Below are 12,959 nucleotides of genomic sequence, written 5' to 3'. Positions count from 1 at the left end.
TGTAAGTCCATTCCTATGCCCGAGAATTGATCCTAGCAAATTTTCCCAAGTCATATAAGGCCATTTTGCACCATAAAACCCACATCCATGAGTTCACGGTCGTGAACTCATATGGAGATGGTCTTAGGGATGAAAACTCCATAAAGGGGTTTACTCTCGAAGAGTAAACTCCATATCCAAGCCATATGTGTCCTCAAATGCCACCTGGGTCCCTCCAAACGCTTGTAATGGAGTGTTTTCGCGATTAGAAGTGTTTGTCCCTAACTAATAAATAATTCAAGTCCTAATTAGATACAAATGTGTATCTTTTCATAATACATAGGAATCTTGTGCGTTTGCAAACCCAGAACTGACACTTAACATTCAATCCGACACGCTTCTCGACCGGTGAGTTCATACCCCTACCCTTTTTCAAATGTTTTCACTGTTTTCAGGGGGGAATACAAGCAAAAGTACAAGGAAATCTTGTACTCAAACTTATTATTTTCAGTTCAATTGTTTTCATTATGTATGTTTTAATATCAAAAATTGTGTTTATCAAATAGTTCGAATTACGAAGTTAGCTTTCAGACTAATCATAGATTTCTTGATAAAATGTTACAATCTAAATTATATTTCATAATCTACGAATAATTCATACTAATTATCAATTAGAACGAATACGAAAATACAACTAGGAATAGAACGAATACGAAAGTACAACTAGGAATAGAACGAATACGAAAATACAACTAGGAATAGAACGAATACGAAAGTACAACTAGGAATAGAACGAATACGAAAGTATAACTAGGAATAGAGCGAATAGGAATATTAAAGTAATAATGCGAATACGAATACGAATACGAATACGAATATGAATAGGATTAGGATTAGGAGTAGGAATACAAATACGAATGCGAATACGAATACGAATAGTATTAGGAGTAGGAATAGGGATACGAATACGACTGCGAATACGAATACGAATACGAATACGAATATGAATACGAATACAAATAGTATTAGGAGTAGGAATAGGGATACAAATACGACTGCGAATACGAATACGAAGGCACGCGTCTAGGTACATTCAAGTGTAACACCATTAGGATATCAGAATACCTAGCTAATATAACAAGTACGAAAGGTAATCAAACATTACATCAAAATTCAATAACTAAACTTACTTTTAGGAAAATATAGGATTTTCCTGGGATAACAATTGTACATAACCAGATTTGTGTAATAAAACAGTTAATCAAACTTTACATATAAGAAAATATAGGATTTTCTTGGTTAACAATTTTTTCGGAAACCAAAAAGGGAACTCGTACATTTTCAAAAACAAACATTTTATGAACTCACCAGCTTTATGCTGATTTTCAAACCGCTTGTATTCTCAGGTCCATATTAGACAGGTACCCAACGATCCTTTTGGAGAAGACGGAGCGTACTGAACACTCGTCTCTACTTTTGTTCATATATATGTATAACACTTGTAACACGTTACTTTTGAACAGATGTAAATTCTAATATGTAATGTAATGGTTGTTTACTTTGCTTACTATGTACATTGGATTTGATACTCAACGTGGAGTCCGCCCCGGAACGTTTCCGCCTTAGGTTTCGGGGTGTGACATATTGTCCTTTAGTTCAAATGCAAACCCAATGGTCGTTGTATTAATGAGAAACAATTGGAAAAGGATTTAGAGAGATATGTACCTCAGAGCAAGATACAGTTGGTATTGTCATGTATGGTGTGAATTATACACTAGAACACAAGGAGACTCCAAACAATAAGCCACAGATTCAATCTACTTCAGAATTTTATTTTGTTTTGATGTTCATAAACAAACTTGGTTTTTAGTGTCTTCTTGCAGATAATTTTTCTTGAAATCTCAAGGCGTAATCGATTTAATTTGAATCACTTAAATATGAATCTTTCATCCATTATCGTTTGATTTGATTTGTATTTGAGGCAATTCATATTAGATTTGATTTGTGTTTGAGGCTATTCAAATTTATGACCTAACATGGAACTTGTTTCAAGAATCTATTTCAAGAAACCTTAATTATAACATTGTAGTTACAAAATACACTTGCTATAACAAAGATTAATTTTTTTTTTTGGATAAAGGTAGTACATAACCCGTTTTTTGTCGATGCTATTTCGTAAGCTCAAGCTTCAAATATTAACAACTTAATGGTGAAATCAAAATTTTATAACTTAATAACATGTGTAGAAACCGTGTGTTCTTATGGGATAATTACCTACATCACAAAAGTCAAAAGGTAAAGCCACAAACAGTGACACACATGACCTTTTTAAGGTTAACCCCAACAAAGACATGAACTCTTCATATTTTGTATTACCTTTTATAATTCTTATTGCATAGTGTTCATAGACAAATGGATTCCCACATTGTTTCGAAATCAAGTCTTGCTTTTAGGTTTTTATTATGAAGGAAGCTTTTAGATTTACTTTTGTTGTTGTGAACTATCATTTTTCCTTTCTTATGGAAAGTTTATTTGTGTTTTTGTTTTCTTTTCGTTTTTGGAATTTTAGGGGATTTATTTTGTTTGTAGCTACTTCTTTTATTTATATACCCATATGAAATAATCTGTAGAAATTTGTATTTACATGTTTTCCAATTTTAAGATTTAGGCTATAATTAAAATATACTTTTTTATTAGGATTTTTGATAGTTGAAGCACCTAAGGTTTTATAATGAAGTGAAGTAAGTGCAAAATCAGAAAATCACAAAATGTGGTACCATTCAACTTTAGAAAATTTTCCTTTGGAAGGTAAAAATGTAAATTACTCTAGGTTTATTTTCGGCAACTTCATTTTTATGTTACTCTTCTTTTTAATCTTACTTTGTTTCTGTGTTGTTTACTTTGCAAGGATATGCGTCAAACTAGGAATAAGAAAAACCCAATGCATGTTGATGTTTGAAGTTGTTTATTTATTTTACTTAATAAGAGAGTGCTTCAGCCTTTTTTATACAAAAGTGTTGACTTTTATAAGATCCGTGTGATGATTACTTTATTTAGAAGTTTTTATAACATCATTGTATCTTTTTCTTATGAAAAATAGTGAAAAAGAAACACTAGAGAAGGCCTTATACGAATAATCTTAAGAATGATCTTAACCGATGCTCATTTCGAATGAAAACGATGGAAATGGAAAGAAAGAAAGTTATTATCTTATTCGGGTTCTTGAGTTCAAGAGATGGTGAAGCAAAATTTACAACTTTCATATTCTAATAGATTTAGTACTTTCTATGACTGTTGTGTACGTATATTTTTTTGCTTTTCAAGACATCCTATTTAAAAAAAAAACATTTCCAATTATAACATTGTTCTTTCATAATTCTTCTTACCAAAAAAAATATCCAAATTATCTTTCATGGGTTGTGCTTAGCACAATCCCTAAACATACCTAGTTTAGAATATATGTACCTAAAGATTACAATTGGATTAATTTACTTGCAAAGCATGACATAGAAAACACAAGCTTATTATAACATTAATGTACATTATAATATTAAGGAATGCACTAAAAGCAAACATTTATTTTATCAATTCGAACATCGAGATAAAACACACATACAACATTGTTAACAAATGAACAAACTCGATTTTAAATATATGGGCATGTTTAGGATTGTTTCTCAGGCTTTTTGAAAAGCCATAAATATTTGATTTTTTACAAAACCATTTAAAAATTAATATTTTCAAACACCTTTTTTAATTATTATTATTAATTTTTAGAAAAGCCAATATCAATAAATCATTTTAAAAACACTCCAAAACACCCATTATAAACATAAACACATAGAAAACAAAAGGAAATTGTTTTTTGGTTTGTACAGAAATCTAGGGTTTTTGTTTTGACAAGCCTTAATGGGCCAAATCCGACATCCATGGACATCAGCGAGTCAAGTTTTTTCCTCTTTCTTATCAAATCCTCCTCGTTAAATCATTCGATTTCAATCCAATTTCATCTCTCTCTTCTTGCAGCCCAGGTCAAATAATTTCTCCCCAATTCCCCCCTCACCTTCTTCCTACACTTCATCCCCCCAAATTTTGCTGCTTCTCCGATCTAACAACTCACGTGTTTACACGCAAGCACATACGATTGCGTTGAACGAAGATGGATGGAAGTCAACCCTACAACCCTCGAACTGTCGAAGAAGTTTTTAGAGATTTTAAGAGTCGAAGAGCTGGCATCATCAAAGCCCTTACTACTGGTCGATACTAGAAACCCTTTGCTTCTTTTGAATTTTTCAACCAAAATTACTTTTCACTGTTCGTTTTCTGAAGCTTACCTGTTGAATTTGCTAAAGTTTGTCATCTAATTTTGATTTTGTTCGAGTTTTCACAGATGTAGAAGAGTTTTATCAGCAGTGCGACCCTGGTTAGTGTTCTTTTCGTTTAATTCCGTTCAAATAGGGTTTAACAATTCATGAAAATCCTGCTAACGGACATTTACAGAAAAAAAATTGCACTTACAGAAGTAAACACAGTGTCCAGTAAGCGGGATTTTAGGAAGAATTTTGGGAGGATATATCAATAATCTTAACTATATCTGCTACTCTCTTCTTTCCACGAAAATTCAACTATGGAAGTCTTCGATTGTAACGAAAATATCATAGACACCATTAAATACCAACAAAATAATCGAATCTTTTTAAGAGAAATCAACATCACATATCTCAAAAGTTTTCAGACATCCAAAAATGGGCATTACAATTTCCATAGACGGAAGGAAGGAAGTATAATTTTGTTCTTCTGTGTACATCTGGACGATTTACTCTATTTTAGTGTTGAAAAATATGTCCTTCAATTTTCATGTACTTTAGTGTTGCTTTTGCTTTATGTCATAATAATAATGGTACACATAATACAGTTGCTACTGTCATTACAGGGCTTCAACTGCAGGAATTCTAGTGCTTTCCATTGATTACCTTAATTAAATGACACATGTTACATGTATTAATGGCTGTTACTTGTTTTATTATCTTTCTTGTATTGGGTGCTTCACAAAAGAGTGATAATTCATAATATTGTTTTGAATATTACATTTTGTTTTTGTTGTTGTTGGAAAACATAACAGAAAAGGAAAACCTGTGTCTGTATGGATTCCCTAATGAGCAATGGGAAGTGAATTTGCCTGCTGAAGAGGTCCCACCAGAGCTTCCGGAACCTGCACTTGGAATTAACTTTGCTAGAGATGGCATGCCAGAAAAGGACTGGCTAGCTTTAGTTGCTGTTCATGGTGATGCATGGCTTCTTTCTGTTGCCTTCTATTTTGGGGCCAGATTTGGATTTGATAAAGCTGATAGGTATTATGGTAACTTTTCATGATTCAAGATCCCATTAAAGTTGTTATTATTAAGTATTAACCAAATTGGAATATACAGGAAGCGCCTTTTCAACATGATAAATGATCTCCCAACAATCTTTGAAGTTGTGTCAGGGGCAGCTAAGAAGCAAGTGAAGGAGAAGTCAACCGTGTCAAACCACAGCAGCAGCAAGTCAAAGTCAAACTCTAAGGTTCTCAGTCTTCTGTATTTCTATTCCTTTCTGTTTTCTATCACAAAGCAAATGAAATAAAGTCCATTTTTATATTTTGACATGTCATGTATATTTGTTTTGGTTGTTAAAAAAGGCGAAAGGGTCTGAACCACCTGCTAAGTTTCCAAAAGTGTCAACACCAAAAGATGATGATGATGAAGGTTTGGATGATGAAGATGAAGAGGAACATGGTGACACGTTATGTGGTTCATGTGGTGAGAATTATGCATCTGATGAGTTTTGGATTTGCTGTGATATTTGTGAGAAATGGTTCCATGGTTCCTGTGTGAAGATAACTCCAGCAAGAGCTGAACATATCAAGCAGTATAAATGCCCTGCTTGCACCAACAAAAGAGCTCGCCCATGATCATGATCATGATCATGTATGTATCCATCAATCAATCAGTGTAAGTCTGTTTTTATGGAGAAAGTGAAAGTGGAAGTGGAAGTGGAACATGGTGTTTGTAGGGTTTAAATGTGCATTTCATTGAAATTAGTGACAGGGTCTTTATTTTAGTTTTTAACTAGCTGCAACAAACTTTTTCTTTCTTATAATGGAAGATTGGATTTTATGTGTTTGTCATATTCTATTTTGCTATGTTCACAAGGTAGGAAGCGATTTGTTTTGAATATCATCATATAGGAACATCTTTTTAATCATTTACTTTGTCAAGCAAAGTAATGTCTCACTTTTTACCAAAACCAGGTTATAGGTTCAATTGGATTTAACAAAATAAAGATAAAACTTGATAAGTATTTGATGGAGATGTGATGGAAAAAACGGTAAAAAACAAATGGTGACCATAAAAAAGTTTCATGATAAAGCCCAAGGGGCCTAATGACAAAGACTGTTTGGAGAATTTATATTTCCAGTCCTTCAGTTCCTCCACAATCGCATTGCTTTCTTCTTCACATCAAAACATTTGAAGGTTATCAATTATTAAAAAAAAAAACGTTTTATATAATATTAGTACCATATGTGATTGTGGACATATAATAAGATATTAGACCTTTTTGTGTATAATTGTAATTTTTTTTTTATAAGACCCGACTCGCTATTAGTAATTTTTAACTTCATTTCTACACACGTCTACCTCAATATTTTTATTTTTCTCATGTTCTTTCTTAATTGGCCACTATTCAGATTTACATGTATTATATGACGTTCGGTTGCGCATAATATATGACATTATTGACTAACTCACTAGTGTTTGAAAAGTAATAGAATTTGGGTTAAATCATCTAAAAGTTTCGCAAGATCAAAACAAAATTAGATGTTTGATTAATTTCAAATAAAATTTTAGCCGTTAAAAAAAATATTAACATAAAAAAAAAATCAATTATTAGTCGAGGAAAAGTAGATATATTTCATTATATTACAAAAGATTTACTGTTTCCGTTACCGAAGCAGCCGTTAACTGGTGAGAATTAACCTTGACCTTTGGTAACTTCCTCGAAGTGTTAACCGACACGTGTCCCCTATTACCTGATCAGCAAAACCCTCGTCCTGAAAATCCATTTCCACCCTTCCTCTCTTGGCGCCGCCTCTGTGCCCTTTCGATTTATCTTATAAATCAGTTCACTCCCGTTCTCCCTTGCCATCACTGATCGGATCTAACTTTTCATGTTAATCAGATGGTCGCCGTCAACTCTCCGGTCACCACCCTCAACCACCACCAGATATGTTCGATCCGTTTTTGGTAACTCACGTTCGCTCTCAAATTTGTTTACGTAAACGGAAAAAAAAGAGTCATTCTTAGTAATACTCTTATTAGCTTCGATCAGCTCTCTCTTTCTCTCTCTCACACACACAGACACAAATCGATAACTTATCGTCTACCACGAATTTCAGGATTAGGGTTTTTGTTTTTGTTAATTTGGGGGTTTTAGTAATTTAGTATCAGTAGCAGATTGATCAACCTAAGTTTGTAGGTAAGGTGTTTGTGGAAATTACTCAATCCGAGTAGAAGTGTTTTTCAGTGCTGTTTTGATTTGTTTGTAATATAGTTTAGCATTCAGATAAAGTGGCGAAGATGAGTTTGGGAACGGCGGAGGATGACTCGGGAACGGAAATCCATCTCCCAGCTGACATTGATTGGGAGATGCTCGATAAATCAAAGTTCTTCTTCCTAGGCGCTGCCTTGTTCTCTGGTGTCTCCGGGATGCTGTATCCCATCGTGGTGCTGAAAACGAGAAAACAAGTCCTTGTAAAAGACATGCCATGCTTGAAGCTAGCTGTCTCCATCTTACGACATGAAGGTTGTAGAGGTTTTTACAGGGGTTTTGGGACATCGTTAATGGGTACTATTCCAGCCAGAGCTCTTTACATGGGGGCATTGGAGATGACCAAGAGTAATGTCGGTTGTGTTACAGTGAAAATGGGGTTTTCAGAGGCAAAAGCAGCTGCCATTGCTAACGCTGCAGCTGGGTTAAGTGCAGCCATGGCTGCCCAAATGGTTTGGACACCAATCGATGTTGTGAGCCAGCGACTAATGGTTCAAGGTGGACATGGTGCACAGATTAGATACAATGGTGGAATTGATGCATTTAGGAAGATCATTCAAACTGATGGTGTTCGAGGGTTATACAGAGGATTTGGGATTTCAATCCTGACATATGCCCCATCAAATGCAGTCTGGTGGGTGGCTTACTCCATGGCTCATCGAGCTGTGTGGGGTGGGGTTGGTTGTTACTATCTGAAGAAAGAAGGGAATGGTGGTGGGTTTACGCCGGATTCTAAGGCGGTGGTGGCAGTGCAGGCGGCAAGTGCCGCCATGGCTAGTGGGTTTTCGGCGGTGGTGACAATGCCATTGGATACAATCAAGACAAGGCTGCAAGTTTTAGATGGTGAAGGGAGTAATGGGAAGCCGAGTGTTGTGCAGACAATAAGGAATTTGGTGAAGGAAGGTGGATTGAGTGCTTGTTACAGAGGATTGGGGCCAAGATGGGCTTCAATGTCTATGTCTGCAACTACAATGATCACCACCTATGAGTTCCTCAAGAGGCTATCTACAAAGAATCAAGATTGCCATGTTTAGAAAAAAGATACAGGAATAAGGGAAAAGAAGGGTTGTGTTGGTGTTTGGTTAAAAGTTAATTGCTTAAAAGTTATAACCCTTTTTTTTTTTTTTTTTGATGATGAGTATGAGTGTTGACCAGGTTGGTGATATACAAATGTAGAAACTGTAAATATGTAGGTGCAAGTTGTTATAGTATGTAATGGATGTTCTTGTTAATCATCAATAATCTAATTCTCTTTGATGCATGGAACACTCAAATGATCATAGACTTGTGTATACACTACACACACACGCACACTTACTCACACTTACTCAAATGATCAAGAAATGAAGAATTGGAAAAACTTGAATCTCTCCAACATTTGATTTCACCATATGATTCTAAAACCGAAAACCCCACAAAGTGAGTTTTTCTAGGGTTAATTTTTTTTGAAATTCCAAAAATTAAAAATAAATTGCTATTAAGGTGGATTACAAGACGTGGCTACCAAACAATAAAGACAAATTACATATTAATGCCACATCCGCCATGTTACCGGGGAACCACTTAAATTCGAGAGAACGACTTAATTGACAGATTATAAATAAATTTAATGATCTATTGCACAATAAAAGGTTTAGTGAACAAATCGGAGTGACATTTTCCTTAGGAAAAAAAGTTTGAATCAAAATAAATACTAGAACAAAAAAGAAAAGAAAAAAAAAGAATAGCCTATGCAATAAGAAGTCAATAAGTTAAAACCATTATGAAAATGGATTATTTACACATAAATAATTTACATCAAAAGTTCTCACATTCAACAAGGATTTAGATAATAGATACCTAGAAATATTCAAACTAGAAATAATCAAACTAGGATGAAAACTTAGACCATCCACAACGGTATCTTTCAAGAAATTTGCAATGCCATATTTTCACTATTATCAAGCCACCTATGATGAGTTCTTTCCAAATTTGAAAGCCTTGCAATCCTTACACCTCTATATTTTAATGATATATTTATATCAAGAATAATATACTATATATTTTAATATTATGATTATATTTATATCTATAATAATGTATTACCATGTGTATATCTTTACTATCTTATAAAACAAATCCCATTATTTCTAAAAATAGATTGAATAAAATAATAATATTTTTTAAGACGTTCAAATCATTAAGCTAATTGTACAACTAATCACTAATAAAATAATATTAAAATTTAAACAAACTCCTATAAATCTTATATTCCAAAGTTTTGACCAGATCTTTTTTCATCCAAATAAATACTCAACATCCTATAATTTGATCATTTTCTTAATTTTCTTTATTTTTAATATGACATGTTTCCTAAAATAAACTAATGATTGAATTGAGATTAATCATTCTCCATCGAAAAGAAATTAATTGTCGAAATAAACTATTTATCGCCCGCCGCTTTGCGCGGGTAAACGGCTACTATATATATATATATATATATATATATATATATATATATATATATATATATATATATATATATATATATATATATATATATATATATATATATATTAAATCACATAGGAAGTTTCAACCGGAAACTTTTCATGTTTCTAATTTTAACACTATATTTTTATTTTTTCTTAGTTTTATCACTAAGGTTTCAACAAACTTTTCATTTTTATAATTTTGCCCCTTTATTTTTACTTTTTTATATTTTTGCCACTAAACATTCACTTTTACTTCTTTAAAACCTTTTATCTTTATTCTTTTATAATTTTACCACTTTATTTTTATTTTTTTATAATTTTGCCACTAAAGTTTCAATAAAATTTTTCCTTTTTATAGTTTTTATACTTTATTTTTATTAATTTTGCTATTAAAATTTCAACAAATTTTTCATCTTTATAATTTTGGCACTTTATTTTTACTTCTTTATATTTTTGCCACTAAACTTTCACTCATGCAAGACACAGACCTTTTCCTAGTTTATATTTAACTCTAATGAAAACTATTTTATAACCTTACGTTATTATAACACAAAACAATTAATATATGTAACACTTTTTTTAATAAAATAGCAAATTAAATAAATTAATATTTAAATGCTATGTCATTTTTTTAGACTGGATCGAACTGAACGACTTCTTAAAAACTTGTTTGATATAATTTATTAGACTTGTATAGTTGGATTTTATTTAGTCCGTTAAAAACATAACACATTTCTAAAGAAAATTGAACATTTTCAAAGTGCATATAACTCAAAGGCCGACACATACCACATCAGACATAGAGAATTTTCTTGATTGAATCAGTGGCTGAACTAGTTGAACCGACAATCGAACCGAGAACAGCAGTTCAACTAAAAATCAATTTTTAAAAATATATATATATATATATATATATATATATATATATATATATATATATATATATATATAAAGTAATAGTTGATGTGACAGTGGGGACCACTTTTGAAGGTGAGTGTTATTGCACTGATGTGAGTAGTTATTGCAAAATTGATGTGTCACAATTGAAATATTAATGACATTGCACTGATGTGGATGATCTTAGGTCTTGTTTCGCACTCGCACAGTAGTTGAAAAATTAGGTGGTAGCTAATAAGTTACTTGAAGTTATCTTATATACTAATAGTATTTAGTAAAAAATAGTTTATAAGCTAGATTGCAAACTTCAACTTTTTTTTAGCTTTATGGTCCTTTTAGCCATGTTTCTATATGGTTTTAGTCCCGCTGAAAACTGAAATTACTGTACTACACTTATGTATTTATTTTTTATTTTCTTTCATTCTTTATCTATTTAAATAATTAAAAAAAAATAATAAAACCCTCTTTCCCCCTCCCCCCATCTCTCTCTCTCTCTCTCTCACACACACACACATACACACAACAGTCCTTCAACCTAGATTTATTTCATGGAACCAATCTTCCACCCCACGATCATCTCCCCATCCTTATATTTTTTTTTTTGGCATTTGATAGTTTGGAATAAGTTGTTATCACGTACTGCATTTCTTGTTTATTGCTTTCTCTCACATTTGATAGGAAAATACGATCCAGCTGGTGAAGAAGAGCCACTTATCCAGTCAATTGAATGACGTATCTGCCCGGGAGGAGAGTCAATTTACTTGAAAAGACATCCTATAGTTTTCAAGCATATGTAAAGATTCCACCAGCTTAGGTTCGATTACAGGTCCAAAATCACCAATTGGCTTCAATTTATATTCACATATTTTCCCCTAAAATCCCCCAAATTTACCAAATTAAGATTACAATTTCACGGTTCATAAACCAATTAGAGACTTGGAAAACGTAATTGACGTAAACATTAAATAAATGAACGATTGAAGGATGATTAAAGATACACTCCCTATTGACAAAATAAAAGTCATAATAAAGTAATTTGGGTCTAATTCCTTGCCGCCGGTAACCTGCATCTATGTCAAAAGTCGTTACAGGAGTTTTGAGAATATTGGAGTTATTGAGACCAAGATTAGTAATTGTAACGACCCAATTTTCACATCCAAAAATTTCGTTTGTAAAACATTACCTTGAAAGCATTAATGATTAAAACATTGTTTAATTAAACCATTTCACATCGAAAACCTAATTTGAAATCCACAACATGTAAACAATCAAAACATCAGAGTATCAATCCCAAAATAAGCTCATAACTGCGGAAACAAGAGTGTGTGTGTGTGTGACATGCTGCTACCGCACTGACTCTTTTCCCCTAGCTGAGGAGGTACCTGAAACCAAAACTGAAAAACGTAAGCACAAAGCTTAGTGAGTTCCCCCATCGTACCACATACCTTACAAACACATAACATACATACCGCCAGGCTATTCTGGGGTGCTTGTTAACCCGGTACGGCCATTCTGGGGTGCCGACTACCCGTGCGGCCATTCTGGGGTGCCGCCCTACCCGTGTCAAGCCATTCTGGGGCGCTGACCTACCCATGTCGAGCCATTCTGGGGTGCTGACTACCCTTCGGTCCTAACAACCGAACCTCGGGGACTATTTCACCCCCTACTACTACTATCACATTTACACATAACATAAACATATTATCAGACATATCTGGGGTGCCTGAACTACCCTTAGGTCCTAAAACCCGGGGACTGGTCCCCTCCTACTACCTCTATCGCATAAACATAACAACCCAGCATGCAACACATCATCACATACTGTCAGAAGTATCTGGGGTGTCTGACTACCCTTCGGTCCTAACAACCGAACTCTACTACTTTCACATACAACATATCATGCTAGCACATAACATATCAGGTAGTAGCAATCCTAGATGATATCACAAAGACAATCATCTATCATACGAACCCTACTGGTGGGCCGGCATTGTGGCCGTAGACCCACCGCTACTGGAAGGT

The 12,959-nt window shown here is 33.5% G+C and overlaps 2 protein-coding genes across 3 annotated transcripts; both read left to right on the top strand.

Moving 5' to 3' along the window:
* The first annotated feature begins 3,970 nt into the window (after window positions 1-3,970).
* On the top strand, window positions 3,971-6,145 carry LOC144997118 (PHD finger protein ALFIN-LIKE 4-like). Its single transcript, XM_078956946.1, has 5 exons — window positions 3,971-4,235; window positions 4,370-4,402; window positions 5,102-5,330; window positions 5,409-5,541; window positions 5,657-6,145. The coding sequence occupies exons 1-5, from the start codon at window positions 4,139-4,141 to the stop codon at window positions 5,927-5,929; spliced, it is 765 nt and encodes a 254-aa protein (XP_078813072.1). The 5' UTR covers window positions 3,971-4,138; the 3' UTR covers window positions 5,930-6,145.
* Window positions 6,146-7,061: 916 nt separating this feature from the next.
* Window positions 7,062-8,827, top strand: LOC144997116 (uncharacterized). 2 transcript variants are annotated; one of them, XM_078956943.1, is made up of 2 exons: window positions 7,062-7,262; window positions 7,582-8,827. In XM_078956943.1, exons 1-2 carry the CDS (start codon window positions 7,187-7,189, stop codon window positions 8,598-8,600), a joined length of 1,095 nt encoding a protein of 364 aa, XP_078813069.1. In that variant the 5' UTR covers window positions 7,062-7,186; the 3' UTR covers window positions 8,601-8,827. The 2 variants fall into 2 exon arrangements, with proteins under 2 accessions (XP_078813069.1, XP_078813070.1); XM_078956944.1 differs by having other exon boundaries at window positions 7,072-7,262; window positions 7,570-8,827.
* Window positions 8,828-12,959: the final 4,132 nt, after the last annotated feature.

This window comes from Lactuca saligna, chromosome 5 (genome assembly GCF_052625555.1).
Source record: "Lactuca saligna cultivar CGN05327 chromosome 5, ASM5262555v1, whole genome shotgun sequence".
Classification (NCBI taxonomy): Eukaryota; Viridiplantae; Streptophyta; class Magnoliopsida; order Asterales; family Asteraceae; genus Lactuca; species Lactuca saligna.
Note: the sequence above shows the minus strand (reverse complement) of the source record. Positions and strands in the feature narration are given on the sequence as shown.